Genomic DNA, 21,280 nt, shown 5'->3' on the forward strand with positions numbered 1-21,280 from the left:
TTTAACCAATTAAATTCTCACAAATTGATATAATTAGTAGAAAATTTCACTATTTTGTTAAAAATTAGTCTTTTTGGATAGCAAATTTATTATTTGTGGTAGAAAATTCATCTTTCATGGTTGAAAATTCTAGTCTTACAACAACATCGTCTGTTTTTCAACATTTTTCATGTTTATTTCAACAATTTGCCGAAAAGTTGCACTCTGAAATCTTGAAGAATCAATCGAATGCATTCTATTTAAAACAGTTGATCTGGAAGTTGTTCACTTTTCAATATCTGATTCATATTCGCCCTTTTTAAATAAACAGCCCAAAATTGCAACATATTAAAAAATATATTCTTTTTCATAAAAAAAAACATTTCTAAATTGAATGAAGGTTGAAAATAGTTTATATAATCGGCATAATCGCATTTCGATATTTCAAATTATTTAATACCAAGCCAAAGTACAAATCTTCCACTATCTATGGGGAAATAAATTTCAGGATTTTCACTTTAGCCACAACCTTCCTCGGTTCAACTGAGAAGAGCACATCTGCCGAAGGCGTATCGAAAACCAAATACGCTCCCGATCCGATATATCGACTTCCCGATCCAAATTCGAGTCGAGCTAAAATCGACACGATCCAAACCCAATACCGGAGGCTGGGTTCGATTCGGGATCGTGTCGATATCGGGAAATATCGCTCGACGGCATCACTAAGGTCCAGATTGTTTTTGCTACATATACAGCTCCAAAATACATTGCATTTTGTATTCCAGACTTTCAAGACCGAAATTCGGGTTTAAAGATAAAAAACAATGCCGATGATTCCTTCCATGAAATCGTGTAAAGAGAAAGAATTTCTCGTACAGATTAACTGTGCCTGTCCTACTATGATAAATTGCGCAGATTAGCATCGATTTTTGCTCAAGTGTATCAATTTTTTCTAAAAAAAACAGCCCTGGAAAAGTATTTTTTAAATTTCCTGATTATAATGAACTTGCCAAGGCGGCAACTTTACTGGCGTCGAACCATTTTCGGAATTGTTTGATCAGTCTCCGTTTTGATAGTAAACTATAAAAGTCATTATAAAAATTATATTTACTAATCCTAATTGAATAACAGAAAGCAACAGTAACGGAAAGGCGCTTTTTTGTAAGATTTTAAAGATTTGCAATAAAATAATGTTAGAGTTAGAATTTTAGAATTTTCATATTTATTGTTAAGAAATATGTTAAAAGTAACATTTAGTAATAAAATCCATTTATTTTTAGCAGTTGATATTATTAAATGGAATTTCAAATAATGTGAATCAAATAAAATGCAAGAAAATTTTCTTCATGATTACTTGGACGTCTATGTTAATGCTGGATTAACAGCTGCTAATTTAGCCGTAATATCTTGAGTAATTTTGAGTTTGCGGCTTAATAAAAAGTTATGTTATTAGGCCTTATAAGAAAGATGCAATAATATTTAGCAGACTTTTAAGCTACTGTTAACAATAATGTTTGTCCATTTCCAGGGTACCTCTACCAGGATACGGCCACGCACCGTCGATGATCCCCATGCAGCGAAGGCAAAGTATCCGCTGTCATTTCCGAAAAGGCATAAACTGGTGTAGTTGGAAACTAATTGCCATAGTAGTTATAATGGTCTCTCTCTGCCTCACAGCAGCTCTTACCTATGTAGCAGGTTAGATTATTTTTTTAAAATAATTTAGTCATAATTTACCAATCTTCTTATGCACAGTATTACACACACGGAAGCGCGCGCGCACTTGTGTGTATGTTACACTGTGCGTAAGACCTGGGGGCATTAGGGGAGGTAGGTACCTAACTCTAGATTTATTATTGGCCACGTACGTGAAGGTATCCTGCAGTGATACTTTGCTGTACGGGTTTCCTATTTTAATCAATCCACGTAGATAACTTCTGCGTTTGGCTTTTTCAGAAAATATGTTGGGGACAAAAGTTATTGGGTTTGAAGGGAACATCTGATGAAAAACTTGCTAGCTTTTTATCTAAGTTCTTTGGCGGAATGAACGTTATGAAGGTACCTCAAGTGTGACAACGATCTTAAAAATGTGAACTTTAAGGCCATTTTTCAAGGTCATATAAAGTTGAGAATGGTTTTTTAATGGGAAACTTTGATTTGGACACCGGATTCAAAAAAGGGAATAATTTAACGTTAAAATGTGACAACGACCTTGACCTTAAGATCAATATCCAATGTCATTTGAAGGTTGCATTTTTTCAGTTTCAAGCTCACAAATCTCAAGCCCACAAACCCTAAGATAACAAACATTATGTTGTACCGCAAGCATTAGCATTACTCGATACTCACCACGAGGAGGCTGTTTGCTCGGATTTCGAGTATCCTTTAGCCATGAAAAGAGCTGGTTTCATGTAAACTTACTTAATTTATAAGGTGTTCAAAAGTTGCACCATTTACTTGTTGACAAAGTTCGAATGGTCGATGGAAATGTCTTACGATGTTTAATAATACTTCACGTCGAATGTCATAGTAGCTCTCGTGCGGCGAACTACATCTCGTATATAACCCCACAAATAAAAATCGGGAGGCGCAAGGTCAGGTGACCTTGGCGTCCATTCCACAGGCCTCTGCCTATCTACTGACATTTAAAAATTTAATTCAGAAAGTCTCAAACGATAATAGCACAATCTGGGGCCACGCCATCCTGTTGTAACCACATTCTCGCTCGTGTGAATAGGTCAACGTTTTCAAGTAAAATTGGAAGTTTAATACTCCAGTACTATCAAACGTAGCTTCGTCACTGAAGAGCACGTAGTTCCAGAAATTATTGTTATTAGTAATTTGTTGCACAGCCCACTCACAAAATCCCATCTTGCGAAGATGATTTTCTTCACTAAAGCTTTGACTAGAGTTATGGAATATGAATGAGACCCTGCAGACAGTAAATATCTACTTGCAGTAGCTCTAGGAACACCTAGATTTCTTAAAATTTTCCGTTAACTTATGTGGGGATCTGAATTAACCATGGCTAGTGAAGCAATAAATACATGATTATAATGATGATCATGTTTATTTCATCTCTTCCTTAGAAGACGTCAACCTTTTCGTACGAGCAAGAATGTGTCTACAACATGATGGCGTGGCCCCATATTAAGCCATTATCGTTATAGATTTTCTCAATTAAATTTTCCAAGGTCAGTTGATAGGTAGAGGAGGCCTTGCTAAATGGCCGCCAATCTCGCCTAACCTTGTGGCAACCTGATTTTTATTTGTAGGGTTATCTATGAGATGTAGTTCACCGTACGAGACCTACTAGAAGAGAAAACATTATTAAAACAATTAGGACAACGTGCTTAAATATTGCACGTGAAGTATTATTAAACACCTTAAGGCATTTCCATCGACGAATCGAATTTGAATTTTCAAGCTTGGAACTAAACAAATGTGACCGTAAATGGCATTGGATATTGATCTGAAGGTCAAGGTCGTTGTCACATTTGAAAGTTAAATTATTCTCTTCTGTGAATCCGGTGTCCAAATCAAAGTTCCTTATTAAAAAACCATTCTCAACTTTAAATGACCTTGAAAAATGACTTCAAGGTCAACATTTTTACGGTGGTTGTCACACTTGAGATACCTTCACAACGTTCATTCTGCCAGAAAACTTAAATAAACAGCTACCAGGCAGTTGTTTAGCACTTGACCATGAACTGACATCATCAAGGTCATGCAAACAAACTTGAAAGTATCATTTCAGAGGTAAAATTTCCCGCGCTTTCCGAGTCCGATGTCAAAACTAGGGATTCCCATTTTTAAAAACAGTTGACCTTGAAGAAACCTTCAAGTTAAAGTTCAAGGTAAATTTTGATGTCATCATCGTTCATCGTGTCATCGTTTTGGTGTCATCATCATTTTGAATCGGACCACTGGACTATCAGATGTTTTATATATAATGCAGCGAGAGGTTTGACCGATGCGAACCGTAAAACAAAAACAGCGGCTGATCATAAGACCAAAAGACGAATGCATCAACTCGCCATAAATATAACCTGGGCAAGACAGCACGCGTCGCGCATTCAGTGTGTGATTGACTACATAACATCTGCCAGGAATTTATACTATCTGACTCTAAAAGAGGTCTAGAGCGCAGCGAGTGGTGGGACAGAGAAAAGCAACAATTTCTCTCTGACCCATTTCAACTCTTCCAAGATCCTCCAGTTACTATCGACCACCCGCCCAATCCAGAGGAGGTCGAAGTATTTTGGAGAGAAGTCTACAAAGTGCAGCATAGACTGGACGAAGACTCAGAAAATATAAATAGCTTCAAGGAGCTGTGTGATGCCGTCATAACACCTGATGAAGAATGCCCACCCGTCACTACCGAGAAGGTGAAAAAAGTATTAAGAGGGATGAAGAACTACTCCGCACCGGGACCAGATTGTACAAAACCTTCTGGTGGAAGAAGTTTCCTTCAACCCATCAGCATTTGGCCCGTATTTTCACCTCATATTTAAAGTCGAAACAGCCGATTCCGGAGTGGTTGGTGGAAGGGCGCATAATACTCCTGCCGAAAATAGGAAACTTACCTGACCCGAAGAAGTATAGGCATATCACTTGTCTGAACACACGGTATAAAATATTCACAGCTATCCTAAATGATAGGATTTTTTAAGCAATTGAACCTGTATATCAAGAAATGTATGAACATAGCCGTCCCGTTAGTACTCTATCCATTTGGAGTGGTTCCATGGAAGAAGGACGATCTCACACCCCTTGATATCGGGACACGAAAGGTTATGCACATTAACAAAAGCATGCATCTTAACTTCAGTATTAGGGATGAGCAAAATGCATCGAATCTTATCTATCTGGAGTACTCACTCCTGAAAGCCCGGATTAAGAAAGCACAAGCGAAAAACCTTTCGTGAATAGCTCCTCGATAAGAGGATGCACGGCATCTTCCACAGAAATGTAGAGGATCAGTCAATGTCGTGTGAGCTAACTTTTGCTTTCCTTAAATCACCCGAATTGAAGTCTGCTTCGGAGGGTTTCATTTTGGCATCTCAAGACGGTGTCATTTCCACCTTAAGATACCGTCGCCACATTTTGAGCCAACACATTCCCAATGATAGCTGCAGGGCGTGCCATGCACACCCCCAGCATCTAGCGCACATACTATCTAGTTGTGCAGCTTATGCGGGAACGACCTACATGCAAAGGCACAATGCGACACTAAGAGTGCTTTATTACCATATCTGTCACTCTTACGGTAATAAACTTAATATCGCTCCTCTAAAAGCTCCTAGGGAAATCGCGTCAATTGTCGAGAATGGGAAGTGCCGCATATACTGGAACTTTATGTTCTCGACAATTGTTTCTGTTGCTCACTCGAGGGCTGATATGGTTCTTCTTGACTTCGAGAAGCGAACTATGTTCGTTATCGAATTTTCGGCACCAGCTGACAAAAACATCATAGCCAAGGAGAATGAAAAGAAAGAGAGGTATCGAGACCTTATAAGGGAGTTGCAACGATTGTACCCGGAATATTCTGTTAAACTAATCGTCCTTATCATCGTCGCTCTTGGAGGTGCCAAGCTTTCACTGGTGAATAGCCTGAAAAGCATCCCTGCGTGTCAACAATGTGCTAAGACTCTTGCGGGGAAAAAGCAGAAGACGGTAGTCCTTGAGTCGCTCAATGCCCCCTGGGTGCACGAGACTTTTACCGGATCGTCGTATTGATTCCGTCACAGACTGTGACCACCAATCTCACTTACGTAAGACGTGGTTATGGCTGAAAACTTACCGCGATTTCTCTGGGATCTGGTGCAGTTTTTCAGAGTAGCACCCGCTCACGGCGAAATCCTGAAGTTGTCCTTATTTTTTTGTTTTGAAAAAAATTAATTAGGCACGTCTAAGTCCTCAACAACCACCTTACCTAATTTTTCTGTATTCATAGCATTACTTGTGATGAAAAGCAACTGCAGAATCTCTTACGAAATGTAAAATTCGATTGACACAATGTGATAAATGAATGATTAAATATAGTGGTAATAATAAATTATAATTAATGGATTATTGATATTGAACTAATTTTCAATAATTATTACATTAAATTAATTATTATTTATCAATCATGAAAAATGGTAAGTTTTACTCAATTTGATTTTAATTATCATTGTTAATTGTAATTATTTATTCATTTAAAGTTTATTAATAAGTTATTATTAAATTATTGAATAATAATTACTTATGAATGAATAGATAATTCATTTATTAAAAATTTTATAATTATTTATTAATAAATAATTATTCAATTATTAATTAATCATGACAATTTTTTGATTTTAATTCATTTAATTTAAATTATCATTTATTTATTATTGTTCTCCTAAATATTTCAAATTTTTAGTAATTCGTCTTAATTATTTTAATGATTTAATCATTATTAATTTAATGTTTACTGGATTATAAATAAAAAAGTCGCTGGTAAATATTGATCTAATTTCTAAAATAAAAGTACAGTAAATATTTTGTATGTACTTTCCGATTAAATTTATTTAATTTCTCCCTCTGACTCCCTTAGTCGTCGGGTTTGCCGGAGCGCAGGGTCTATTGTCGCTAATGATCTGAAATCACCTCCCTTTACCGTTGTCACTTATTTACTCAAAATTTAAAAATAACTGACGAAAGCTATTTGGAAGTCATTTTTTGGGAATCTATGGGCTTTCACGAGTCCAGGGGTATGTAATTTCTCATCGAAGACATGAAAATTCATGAAAATCTATTTGAAAATGGTACTTTAATGGCTCTGTCACCTTAAACAGCGCCCCCCCCCCCCCATCCACACTCAAACCACGTCAAAAATGTCATTTTTTGCCATTTTTAAACTTCGACCATACTTTCTGCATACGGTATTTATTTATGACTAAGTTATTCATAATGTTGAATCCAAATTTCTGACTGAAAATAGAAAGCATCCGAATCTACATATTTTCACGATTGAATAAGGGAATGTTGATATTTAATTTTTGTCTGTCGATGAGAAATGGCATACCCCTACACTCGTGAAAGTCCATAGAGTCCCAAAAAATTACTTCCAAGTAGCTTCCATCAGTTATTTTTAAATTTTCAGTCAATAAGTTAGAATGGTAATCGGAGGTCATTTGAGGTCATTAGCGACAACAGACCCTAGGCTCCGACATATCCGACGACTAAGCGCGCCGAAACAGGTGTGAGGGGTAAGGTTCCCACTGGAAGGGGATTGATTCCAGGTAGCTTGCGCTCGTTTGGTCATCGCCCCAATAGACACCAGTCAATCCGAAATATCTACTATTCTCGCTCCTCGGTGCTCCTCCTACATATTTATAGCTCTTATTACATGTAGGCTTCTTCACACCTTCTTAAACGGGAGACAGAGGGAGAATTTAAATAAATTTAATCGGAAAGCACAAAAAAATAAATATTTATTTTACTTTTATTTTAAAAATAAGATTATTATTTACCAGCGACTTTTTCATTTATAAACCAGTAAACATTCGATTAATAATAATTATTTAATAATTAAAATAATTAATTTAAAAAAATTAATAATAAAGTATTATAAGACAAATTAATAGAATTTTTAAGTATTCAGAATAACAATAATAGATTAATGATAATTTAAATTAAATGAATTAAAATCAAATAATTAAAATAAAAAAATGTTCATGATTAATTAATAATTGGATCATTATTTATTAATCAATAATTATAAAATTTGTAATAAATAAGTTATCTACTCATTAATAAATAATTATTACTTAATCATTTAATAATAAGTCATTAATAAACATTAAATCAATAAATAATTGAAATTAACAATGATAATTTAAATGCATTATCATTCTTATGCAAATAAAAGCCTAAAGTTTCAAACAAATACAATCATAACTTCTATTGCAGAATTGCATCTGAAAAAAGAAATGTCATTTTACATGTTAATCTCAATAAGAGAGAAAAGTGAAATGCTTGGGGCAATTAGGGATTTTGAAATTTGTAAAAAAAGGTATCTGATAGAGTTATCTCGCAATAATTTTCATTACGTCGGAACAATAAGAAAAGTTGATTGTAGTAATATAGATAAATTGACGAGCAACAGTCTCTAACTGTTTTAACTTTCGTGAATGAAAAGTATTTAAACAATTAACAGTTGCTTCCAATTTGCAAATTATCAGAACATTATATATGTATATATAATGTATATGTGTGTATGTGTGTGTATATATATATAAGCAGTCGAGGACAATTGTCTTGAGGGTGCCGATGAAATTAACCCCCAAGCGGATGCTTTAACAACCGTACCAAAATCTGAATAGCATCTGGGTGAGGTTTTTTAAACGGTAATCCTGGAATATCGGGCGAGCTCGCAAAGTATGCAGCCTTATCCTTGCATGCAGGTTTATATAAAGATAGACGAACCGTTTTCTCTAGCTGCTCGTGGAAACAAAACGGATAACACCAAACATAGTTTTAACTGCGGTTCAGAACAATCGAACGCGCAGGACTTACAACAATGGGCCGGACAACAATGCCGAATAGCCTAGAGTTTGGGGAGCCAATCAAGAGAGAGCCAATGCGATGTACCGGCGAAATCTTAATACAGTGAAGTGTCCCCTATTTCAAGTCCCTCCTATTTTATGTCCCCCGCACACGTCTATTTCATATTGCGCAGCTCCGTGAACTCCCATCACGCTCCATATATGCTCTCCACCGTGTCAACGGCGGGCCAATAAAAAAAAGCCCGAAGAGCGGGAAGTTTGAAACAAGTATTTTAGCATGATGTCGTGGAACTGCAGACAAATTTTTCGGGAAAATATTCTAAACCTTAAAGTAAGTCATAAGTGTACGAATAGTAATATTTCTCAAGTGTAGAATGTATTTTCTCTTTTATGTTCGGTATCCTCAAAGGATCCCGCACTAAATGTATGGGAAAATGGCTTTCAGTGGATTTAGCCGAACTTTTTAATTTTTAAGGTTATATGTGCCGGATGAAATATCCGTAAAAAAAATCCAAAAAAATAGACAGTTTTAGCGCTATGCGACGCTAAGCGTTCAAGATCAGTCAATAAAACGAATTAAAACAGATTTTGTTACAAAAGCGATGTCAACATAGAAATCGCGGTTCAGATCGAGGTCTATCATATTTTCGCCTACACCGTTGACTCATATAGCGCGCTTCTCAAAACGATCAAACGCTAAGCGCCCAAGATTTTAACTGAACTAATTCATCACCTTTTTAAAGGCAGAAATGGTACCCAAAGTAACATTAGTAACTAGTGCGTACATTCCGATAATTACATTGTACTGTTCTCAAGAGTTCCGAACGCTAAGCGCTTATGATCAGTGAATAGAACGAATTACAATAGATTTAGTTACAAAAGCGATGTCAACATAGAAATCACGGTTCAGATCGTGGTCTGTCATATTTTCGCCTACACCGTTGACTCATATAGCGCGCTTCTCAAAACGATCAAATGCTAAGCGCCCAAGATTTTAACTTGACTAATTAATCACTTCTTTAAAGGCAGAAATGGTATCCAAAGTAACATTAGTAGCTAATGCGCACATTCCGATAATAACAGTGTACCCTCGACTTATTTCTATCGACGACGGTATGTTTGTCTGTCATTTCTTTTGTGAAAGGCCTTTGAAAAAGTGATTTCTTAGTCAAGTTCAAATCTTCTGCGCTTAGCGTTTGCCCGTTCTGAGAAGCGCGCTATATGAGTCGACGGTGTTGACTCATATTGTCATTGGTTTGGCTAAACATGTTACTGACCACTTCTTGATGCGTGTTTCGTATACAGACATCGCTTGTGTCGCTAAAGCTACTAGGATTGGTTCTATTCGCTGATCATGAGCGCTTAGCGTTCGGCCTTTGGCGAAGGGTACACTGTTATTATCGATGTGCGCACTAGTTACGAATGTTACTTTAGGTACCATTTCTGCCTTTAAAGAAGTGATTAATTAGTCAAGTTAAAATCTTGGGCGCATAGCGTTTAATCGTTTTGAGAAGCGCGCTATATGAGTCAACGGTATAGGCGAAAATATGACAGGCCACGATCTGAACCGTGATTTCTATGTTGACATCGCTTTTGTAACAAAATCTGTTGTAATTCGTTTTATTGACTGATCTTGAGCGCTTAGCGTCGCATAGCGCTAAAACTGTCCATTTTTTTGGATTTTTTTACGGATATTTCATCCGGCACTTATAACCTTAAAAATTACAAAGTTTCAGCTAAATCAACCGATAGCCATTTTCCCTTTCTAATAGTTGATTGTATTTCGTGAAACTGATAGGTCTTCAACCGATAAAAGGGTGAAGAAACAGAATTGCGCAAATGCATCCTACACTTGAAAAGATTACTATTCAGACCTTTATAACTTGCCTTTATGTTCAGAAGACTTTTTTCAAAAAGGCGTATGCAGTTGCAGTCCCATGTACTATGATTTACGAATAGCAGGATGTCGGGAGAATCTGCTCATAGATAGATGTGTCTGAAAAGAAGCAGCATCCTGATAGCGCGGTCTATCAATGGCCTGAATTGATTACCGTAAACCTTTCGATTCAACCTCCCATAGACTTATCATCTTAGTGCTGAAAGGCTTAAAGGTTCATCCACATATCGTGAGGTGCCTAGAGAGATTGATATCGCGTTGGAAAAGCATAAGATCACTCATGTATTTTACATGAATCATCTCAAGATCTATGCTAAAACAAAAGAAGAACTAGATCTAGCTCTACGGCTTTTTAAAGTGTACAGGCGGGAGATTGGAATGAATTTTGGGTTTGAAAAAAGCGCCAAAGTTAATTTAAAGCTAGGAAAACTTAGTGGCATCCCCAAAGTCCCTGAGCTCGTCGACAGAAGCGCTATACGACACCTTGCCACATGCAAACATAAGACAAATCTGGTCCTTCAAACTATCCGTGAGGAAAAGTATATGCAACGAACATGCTTGCTTCCCGGTAGCACTCTATTCATTTGGAGTGGTTCCATGGACGAAAGACAAGCTCAGATCCCTGAATATCGGGTCACGAATGGTTATGCACATGGAAGAAGGCAAAAATTTTAAGTCTCCGGGTTCGCGACTTTACATCTCACGCCGTCAAGGTGATCGCGGAATACTAAATTTCGAATGTATAATTTATACTTAAACATAGCGTTGCCACATGTGCAGCCAGAACATTCCTGATGATAACTGCAGAGAGCGTTTTGCACACCCCGACCACTTAGGGCAAATAATATCTAGTTGTCGAACTGATTCAGGTATTTTATTACCATTCTTTCGCTCTTATGGCATGAGACCTGAAACCGATCCGACAAACACCCCTGGGGATAGAGAGTCAATGGTCTAAAGTGAGCAGGGGTGCATATACTAGAATTGTTCTTTTGACTTCGAGAAAGAGAGGTATGAAGACCTTATTAGAGAGTTCCGACGTTTATGCCAGGAATATCCCTGGGTCGCTTCGATTCTTCAAGTTGCACGAGAGTTTTGCCGGATCATCGTATTAAGTCCATCACAGACTGTCACTACCCTTCTCATGGTCATATAATATGGCCCCAGGTATTATTTCCGCGGTTATACTGGGAGCCGGTGTCATTTTTAGATGGCAGTAGCTCCCAGTGTTCCACTGAACTCTTTGTTTAACCCTTTTTTTAAGCATATTTTTTTCTGTTCAGCTTCCAACATTGTGAACTGGTCTTATCAAGGTACGAAAGCATGTACCGTCCTGGTCGGCGACAATACCGACACGAAGTCAATTTTGTCCGAAACAAACAAAACTTCTCCTTCATCGACCATGTCGTCAAGCAAACCGAAGCAGCAGTCTTCATCCTCAGGAGGTATGAGTACGATGGTTGATAGCATTCTAGATCCTTTTTTTCGTCGAAAACGTAGAGACACTTTTAACGAGCATGATACGCACAAAACAGTTGTTTCACCGGAATTTGAGATCACTACCAAAAATGTGGACCTTAAATTTAGAAAACTAATCGGTTTGCATGAAAATGGTTCGGGTATGATTATGCATGTATCTCTGCACACGAAAAATTTCCCTAAGGTGTATGGAGATTCTAAAACCCGTACGAGTTCGGCAGATACAACAACACTCGAGTCAGTAGCAACAGCTCCCTCGGGTTCAGACCTTTTTGTGAATGTGTCTGAAAATAGTCCACTTAATTCTGGTCATAATAACTCCTCTGATACAACTTTCACCTTTACTTACCCTACTGACTATTATTCTGATTCCTCACAAGATCACGCTTCCATGACATCTGTGAATGTGGCAGCTACTAATTCAATGATATCTGAATATGGAATAAGAGGTGTTAATAATCATCCAATTGAAATATATTCTATGGAAAATTTATCAAAAGATAACATGATAAATTCAAATTTAAGGGCGAATAAAAAACATTTAACAGACAACGACAGCAATGATGATCAAAAATATAGTACATTGATCGAAGATCATTTATTAAATTATTTTCAGGACATAGTAGATGTAAAATCTAGTTTGCAATTTCCAGACATTTCTCTAAATAGAGAAGACACTTCAGATGACCCAATAGAAGAAAATGCAGATTCTGCCTATACTACAGCATATATTAAAGATTATTCGAAAAAAAAATTTTCAGTGTCCAATACTGAGGAATACTCGTCAACCAGTAATCAACAAAATCAAGAGCATAATACAGCTGTCTGGAAAAAAATGCAAGATTTTAGATCGATTAAAAAATCAGTCGATGTTCTTTCAGATTCTCTCAAAGTTCCTCAAAAGTTTTCTCAGAACTTCAAAGATATACAAGTAGATTACGCCCAGCCGATCTACAACATCGCCCAAGAAGAGGTAGAAATCATAAAACTACGAACAAATGCTACCACGAAGAGCAAACTCCAAAAAAATCAAAAAGTCATGTCAAAAAATGAAGTTGAAATGACAAAAAGGTTCCCTGTTCTTTCCGAAAAACAGCAAAATGAGTTGAATGTTATTGCAAGGGAAAACAATGACGAAGATTTCATTCGCGAATTTAAAAGAAGGTTCCATACAGTATCCGAAGAAGACTCATTAGCAGAGCAGGAGACTATTAGCCAACGATACAAGAATTTCATGAATGCAATACCGCATCCACATAAAAAAAGTTCATCTGACTCTACACCAATCGATCAGATTAAAGTCTCTTTACCTGGGAATCAATTAGCTTCATCTTCGTCACGTAAAGTGGTCGTAAATGTGACCATCGCTACGGAAGACGAACCTGGCTCTTCTACGTATTCAAAACCGATCTATGTAGTCTCCGTTTCGGTTCCGACCAACGGTTACTCTAACCATCCAATTCCCAACATAAATATTGATACTGCTTATGTGCCTGCACAAAGTTTGGAAATTAATACCGCTTTGAGGTCTGCTTTTCATAATCAGGTTTCGCTTCCACCTCCACCAAAGCCTCCTGCATCGCCACCGCCTATATGGGCAGGTGGCGAGTGCGAGTGCTCTTGTCCATGCATGGACACTATTGACCAAAGGGACAACTTTTCAGTCATAAGAGCCACTGCACAGGAACCCGAAGATCCATACGATGAACCACTTAGAACAAAAGCTTCTGATGAACCATCCACATTTTCGGAATACCTGAACACTGTAGATCAATCGACGGATAAGTATTTAGAGGTCGAGCCCACTAGCTTGTCCGCATGCTCTGGAATAAGTCTTCTTCCCCCTGAGCCCACTATACTGATTCTGGAAGGTAAGATCCCGTTTTTCAGATCCTAGTCCTCCAGAATTAACACTCTTCTTTACTGGACTTTTTTACTTCTTGCTTAGAGCTAACTTCGCTTTAAAACTTCTTTTCTGACATAAGGTACGTTTTTGATGTTGTATTTTAGTGAAAGGTATTAGTTGACATTGCAGTTGCTTGCAAGTTTGTTGGAAAAATCGGAATGGACAAGGTAAGCAGGATTTCACTGGAGAAATTAAAGCACAATCTACCTCCAATTTCATTCCTATATTGTTTTTTGTTTGCTTCACTTCAAACTGATCTCAGTCAATGCAAGTTAATAAAATTAATAGAAATCACCTGCAAAATGAATATCTTCCCAGAATATCCTTTTCGAGGACTTTTAAAGCTAAACTAACAAAGAGCTAAACAATTCGAATTGAACTGTCAGAAAGGTTTCGCAAAGATGCTTTTTGCTATTTTGAACCTCGCTATTTCTAAACCACCAATGAGCAAAACAATTAGATGTGAACATACTGAAAAGTTTAGCAAAGGTGCTTCGCGCTATTTCAAACCAAGTTGGTAGATTATAATTTGATATTCTACCAATTTTATCAACAATTTCCAATTCTTATGTGCTACTGCTCACCACACTCCATCATTTTGTTCATAGGTGGAAGAACCTTTCCAGCAAGGTCATTCCCACCGGATGGAACGACGTTCGCCCAAGTTAGCCTTGGGCAGCGGCTGAACAAGCAGATTCCAGCGTACAGCTACTGGAATATGCAGTTTTATCAGTCGGAACCAGCCTATGTACGATTTGACTATAACATTCCACGTGGTGCTAGTATAGGTGTCTACGCAAGAAGGAACGCACTTCCAACGCACACGCAGTATGACCTTCTGGAAGTGTTAAGTGGATTTAAAGCTCGTACCACTCGGGCATCTCATGTTAGTATATAAACTTTTTCAGTATTTCCTGATATATTTTAAAATGTACAAATAATTGACTTCTGTTAATAATTTCGATTTTCTCGATAGCCCACTATAAAAAAAGAAGTAACACATTATATGGAACCCGGTCACTGGTTCCTTTCATTATACAACGATGATGGAGATCCTCAAGAGGTGTCCTTTATTGCCGTTATAGCTGAAGATATGACACACAACTGTCCAAATGGTTGTAGTGGCAAAGGAGAATGTTTATTGGGACACTGCCAATGCAATCCGGGATTTGGAGGTGAAGACTGTAGTGACAGCGTGTGTCCAGTTCTTTGTAGTCAACGTGGCGAATACATAAATGGGGAGTGTCAATGCAATCCTGGATGGAAGGGAAAGGAATGCTCTCTGCGTCACGATGAATGCGAAGTGCCTGACTGTAACGGTCATGGCCATTGCACTAACGGAAAATGCAACTGTGTAAGGGGGTATAAAGGAAAATTTTGCAAAGAGGTTGACTGCCCTCATCCAACCTGCTCAGGACACGGTTTCTGTGCCGAGGGCACATGTATATGCAAGAAAGGCTGGAAAGGTACAGATTGTAGTCAAATGGACAAGGAAGCACTACAATGTCTTCCAGATTGCAGCGGCCACGGCAACTTTGATTTGGAAACACAGACTTGCCTTTGTGAGCCAAATTATTCAGGAGATGACTGTTCGAAAGGTGAGTTTAAAAACGAATATACGCCGGTTAACTGCTTTTTAATCCTAATATTATGTCAGACTTGATTTCAATCTTTCAGGATTAGCTTTTTCTAGAACTCCATCTTATATGGGGAAGGCCTGAGGATCGAAAGTAAAATCGTGGTCGTGTGAGCATAATTCAAAAGATTAAAGCATTTCATTTGACACGTGTCACGTCATTTTGTAAGTGGAGCTCACTTTGAAAATATTATTTTTTGAAAAGTGCGGCTTTCAAGCACGTAGCACGTCTTTCATCCAGCGGCGCTCGTCTGGTGGTAGCATGTCTACTTGCGACGCCGGAGATAACCTTCATAAAATTATTTAAAGCACAATTTTTTTCGCAGTGGGCGAAATAATAAGTATTAATTGATAATTTATTAATAGTTATTAATAATTTATATTATATATTTCCATAATAATAAATACGTCGCTGGATGAGAGATGTGTAGCGTTACTGATACTAGCGAATCAGTGAAGGTAGTCGAAATTTTCTAAAACTGATGTTTTCAAAACGGGGCTTCACTTACAGAAAAGTCATGACACGTGTCAAATGAAATTTGATAATCTTTTCGAATCATGCTCACGCGAGCTCGATTTTAATTCCGACCCTCCGGCTTTCCCCTTGTAAGTTATTATACTATCCTCAATCATTGATTCTATGCCTATAGTCCCGTGCTTCATAGGCAGACTAACCGAAATTATTTTCAGGCCACAAAGAATGCTTCATTTTGCTCTTGATTTTTAGAATTGTGCGACCTGGATTGCGGCTCCCATGGCCATTGTGTAGACAACACTTGCGACTGTATACCCGGATGGTCTGGCGATGTCTGCAATCTGAAGCAATGCGACACCCGTTGTAATGAACATGGTCAGTGTAAGAATGGCACATGTCTTTGTGTAACAGGGTGGAATGGTAAACATTGCACAATGGAAGGTTGTCCTAATTCATGTTCTGGTCATGGACAATGTAAAGTCAATGCGGAAGCACTGTGGGAATGTCGCTGCTACGATGGTTGGGACGGAAAAGACTGCAGCGTGTTGCTCGAACAGAACTGCAACGACGGCCGCGATAATGACAAAGGTACATAATTGAAGTGAGATCAAGACATATTAATGTTTGCATTTTTTGTCACTGTCATAAAAATATTGTTTGTAACATGTGAACTCTTTGCAGATGGTCTTGTTGACTGCGCTGATCCGGAGTGTTGCTCTAATCACAATTGTCGCAGCAGCCAACTCTGTGTGTCTGCACCGAATCCGATCGACGTTCTCCTTAGAAAGCAATCACCAGCCATCACCGCATCTTTCTTTGAGAAAATGAAGTTCTTAATAGATGAGGGTAGCCTACAGAACTATGCTCGTCAAGACACTTTCAACGAGACGTAAGTATCGTCATGATCCCTACTACACAAAACTTTGATAAACACAAAAATACGCTCTTCAGCATCTTTGTTTGTCCTTACTGAATGTTAAGCGTGCCATTTTATCCATATATTTAACGATACACCTATTGAGAAAAACGTATTGATTATATACATCTGAACATTTATGGCTGGACCTAAAATATCTTTTAAAACTTGATTGCAAGTCCCTATGAGCAGTTTTGAACACTTTTTATTTTCATTGCTAGGTTGGAAATAAGTACTGTAACATTTTCAAAACAATGAGAGATTTTCTCAATAGGATTATTCGAAAACGTGGACGAATTTTAATAACATATAAGTTCTTGTGACCCGTGTGAAATTACATCCCAACAGTTTTATACATTATTTTGTACGTGTGCGCGAGCGTGTACCCTGCATCCATCCCAGATTTCTCTCTTCTTTTCCATGTCACTATTTCCATTGAATCCTTTTTATATATTTATCTTTATATTGTCCGTCCAAGTGAAGCTTCTGTGAGTGTCGAATTCATGTTGGCCATACGAGTTTTTTTCAAATTGGCACTTGGTCCTACGTAGTTAATCGGCAACAGGGAAGGAAGACGCTCTTACTGTTCATACTTATTATCCTTTTACCCTTTCATTTCAACACGTCATTTCTAACTGGGCTCTGTTTTATCCGTGCTGCTCAATCAGAGTGTTCTGGAATCACTTCAATGCAAGGTAAGAATCAAAGTAAAACCAATGACACTCCGCTTGTCTGTAGGACAGGTTCCACCGGAATTTCACTTTGGGAAATATATTCGGCATTCTTATGATCCTGCATTAAATATGATTCTTCTGTACCAAAGAATGTCAGGGAGCGTGCACATACCTAGTGGCGGTCTTTTTGTTGTGCACCCCACCTCCTTAACTTCCGCTACTTTTAACGCTGTTCTATTACCTTTTTAACATTGGTGTGGCTCTAAACTGGAAACCTCACGCCCTTTTAGTGTCACTCAAAATGTGCACGCTTTCTTACTTGCTTTGTCGGATTTTTCCAAAAGGCCGGTTTTCAGTCTCCATGCACGGAAAAGTAATTCACGTAGGAAATTTTACTTGAGGACTATTAAAGCATTACATTATGCTTTGAATTATAAAACCGTGTATGTATGTGAAAAACAAATATGCTAGCACATTTTATTGATCGAGGTCCTCTCATCGTCTCATAATATAAAAAGCTGATTGGGGTTGATCAAATATTCAAGATACATCCATAAAGGAAATCACATGTACCATTAGAAGTCAACTACTGAATGCAATGATATAGTAAGAGAAGAATTTTTACCACGGCATACTTGTTTACAATACAATTTTATTCGCTAGATAAATTTTCTATAACTGCATATTTGATCTTCTGTAGCAGCTCAGCGCAAAGTCTGCATGTTTTCTTTCACTTGTCGTCACTATTTGTTGCATGGTTAAGTTATATTATTATTCCTACATTGTGTTTCGTGTGATTTTTTCGTTAAGCATCCGATATATATGTTACTCGTACTTGTAAATAATTGTATACTCGTGTATCGTCTTGTGATTTCCACAACTGAAGAGTCAAGTTTGTTTTTGTCTGAGTTGTAACATTCGTCTGAACGAAAGAGTTTATCGAACTAACAGAGCGTATAAATGAAGTCACACTACAAACTTATTTGTAGCACTTCTAGGAGCCTTTTGACGTTTCGCATTCTCCTTATTCCTGCGCATTAATTTTTATTATTTAATAAGTAAGAGAGTGCAAAAAATGTTAAAAAATGAGGAAAAAAGTTAGACAGTAATTGAGAACCCGAATGCAATAAAGGCATATAAAATTTCCTCTGCCAAAAATAAAGTCCGATGAAAGCCTTTAAAAAAAATGTTAAATGGTAATGATGAATTTTTTCGCTTTATTTCGTGCTCAGTTCGTCAGCTTTTGAACATTTTAAATAAAATTCTCAGAGATGACGCTTCAGGATGCACTTTTATTTTTAAACTTTTTGTTTATCAATGTAATTTTAAGCAGGCAAAATCTTCTGACTACCAAAATTCGGAGAAATAAATTATGATGCATTTTTTTTGCAAAGTTCAGTATCAAAATATTGAATGGTTTATGATGACTAATGATTTTATTTTATGAGAGCGCTCGAGTTTTTGAGCCTAATACAAACTCCAGGGCTTACCTGATTCATTTTAAAATATTTTTAGATGGAGTGGAAACAACGTGTGTATAGGTTTATTGACAAAACGAATTAAAAATCTCGATGGCCAGTTTCGCAGGTGCAAACTGTAAACACTACGTAGATTAGTGTATCTTATATTTCTCTTGATTAAAAACATCATCTTATAAGACAAAACTCACTGCCGAAACACCGTTGATCAGCGGCAAACCCCGAAGCTTATACATTAAACCCGGGATTTTTACCTCTCGGATTCAGAGATTCTGAGAATTGTCTCAGCGTCGTCGGGTATGTGTATGAGGAGCTGCGGGGGATTTGCAGAGCTGCGAGTGGCTCCGCCCCAAAACCAATCCTAAATTCAGGGTTCATTGTACTAGCGCCGCCAGAAGAGATTGAAGTCCAATTTACGTTCGGAGCGAGAAAAAAATAACATAATTCAAAAACAATATGTTTACATTATAATTGCTTTATCAGTTGAAAGATACCCTGAAGTACAGATTCAAATTGTTTTATTCAGCTTTAGTTTTAATTTCTGTCGTTCTCTTATTTAGTTTTATTCAGAAATATGAAAGTTATGCCTAGTTACGATAACGGGTAATGATTAAAATTCGTAATACTTTTTCTACCCTTTTTTTGTTCTGCGACGAAAGTTCTTCCTTTTTTCTAAATGTTCCCAGAAATGAGTGGTGAGGTCTTTTTCTTTAATTTGACGCTATATAATTGAGCCTCCCGCGATCAGAACGGGACACGCTCGAAATGACTTGGTTTCAGTTGGCCTCTTGGTCATTCTCGTTCTCGATTTTTTCAAGTCGGATTAAAAATTTTTTTGAAGCACATATCAATAGGAAATTGCATTCCACATATTTTTGTTCCTTGAAAAAAGTTTATAACTTTTTTCGTTTTCGAGATAATCACGAAAATGTTACTTTTTTACAAAATTGAAAATCATTATATTTTTGCGTTCCACTCGCTGTAACTTCTTCAATAATAGGAAAATCGTAGGAAAATCGAGATGAATTTTGTAGGAAACGTGCATATAACTGTTCCAAAAATGACAGTAATGATGAAATTTTGATTTTGTTTCTCAAACATTTTTCATTAAGTTATTCCCGACTCAAGTCGTAAATTACGCTTTGACACTTTCAAACGCTTCGTTTCGCTGACTAATTTCGAAAAAAAACTGAAACTTACCATTACCAAAAATTCGAGGAGGGTTCAGAAAGTTTTTTGAAAAATGGCAAGTAATTCTGACTTGTGGTTTACGAATAATATGTAAATAACGATCTGACGCTCGACCGATACACGTGCGAGCTTGTTCTAAGGATGTGTCTAGAGAATAACCAAGAGGCCAACAGAAACCCAGGCATTTCGAGTGTGTGCCGTTTTGATCGCGGGCGGCTCAATTTTATTCAAATGATAGCCATTTATACATCGGCATAATCATACTCAACGTTAATCGAGTGGTGGATTTAGGAGATTCCCAACGAGCAGGAAGTTGCTGCGCGAGCGAAGTGAGCGCGTTAACCATGCGAGCTGGGAATCGACTAGTCCCCCACTTGGTTAACATATAATTTTTTGGACTCACCACGAAGGGGAATGCGATTTCCGTACCTGGAGCGAAACAGCCAAAGTGATTGGTTCCACGATCGATTAATGCAACCATTAAACTATGTATTGTCTGCTTGTCACGGCATCGGCAGGCAAATCATGGATTTCTTAAGGAGTCAGACAATCTAAATATTCGTCGTCACTCAAATTCGTTTAAGACATTTTGATTTGTTTTGATTGCGTGGTAAACGAAATACGATCACAACCTACGTACTCTTGCACTTTGATTTTCAGGTTATATTTATTGATATGAATGTGCTTGCAAAAGTTCCATACACTCGATACTTAGTTGGATACTAATCGAAACAGTTGTACCAACATCTAAAAGTACGTGGCAGTGGTGAAATTCTATTACACAGAGCACGGTAAGCTGAAAAATGAGGTTAAAAGTCAAATATTTCTAAAATTTCCCGATGTCAGTGTGGAAAAGTAAGTTTTATCACACGGAATAATCATCGATCGTGGACTATCATATTTCAGTATGCGTTGTTGTGCATATTACACTTAAATTAAAACATTAGTGATGGAAGTTGTAATTTTTAGATAAGTTTCAGGAATATTAACCATATATTTTAAAATGGTTAATTATGAAAATTCATACACAGTTTAATTGCAATATAACTAATAATTTTAATAATTTATCCTTTAGACTAGAAAACTACCTGCCTGTAGAGAAACACACACAC

General features: G+C 37.3%; 1 protein-coding gene across 1 annotated transcript in view; it reads left to right on the forward strand.

The window, feature by feature from the left end:
• Window positions 1-1,511: 1,511 nt before the first annotated feature.
• LOC117173162 (teneurin-m) overlaps window positions 1,512-21,280 on the forward strand; it is a 40,447-nt gene continuing 20,678 nt past the window's right edge. The window contains exons 1-6 of the mRNA XM_033361574.1: window positions 1,512-1,677; window positions 11,697-11,858; window positions 14,407-14,684; window positions 14,775-15,396; window positions 16,162-16,497; window positions 16,591-16,798. Coding sequence (XP_033217465.1) covers window positions 1,542-1,677; window positions 11,697-11,858; window positions 14,407-14,684; window positions 14,775-15,396; window positions 16,162-16,497; window positions 16,591-16,798 — 1,742 coding nt within the window. The 5' untranslated portion in view covers window positions 1,512-1,541. The remainder of the gene's footprint in view (window positions 1,678-11,696; window positions 11,859-14,406; window positions 14,685-14,774; window positions 15,397-16,161; window positions 16,498-16,590; window positions 16,799-21,280) is intronic.

The sequence above is a fragment of the Belonocnema kinseyi genome, chromosome 5, assembly GCF_010883055.1.
Source record: "Belonocnema kinseyi isolate 2016_QV_RU_SX_M_011 chromosome 5, B_treatae_v1, whole genome shotgun sequence".
Taxonomy (NCBI): Eukaryota; Metazoa; Arthropoda; class Insecta; order Hymenoptera; family Cynipidae; genus Belonocnema; species Belonocnema kinseyi.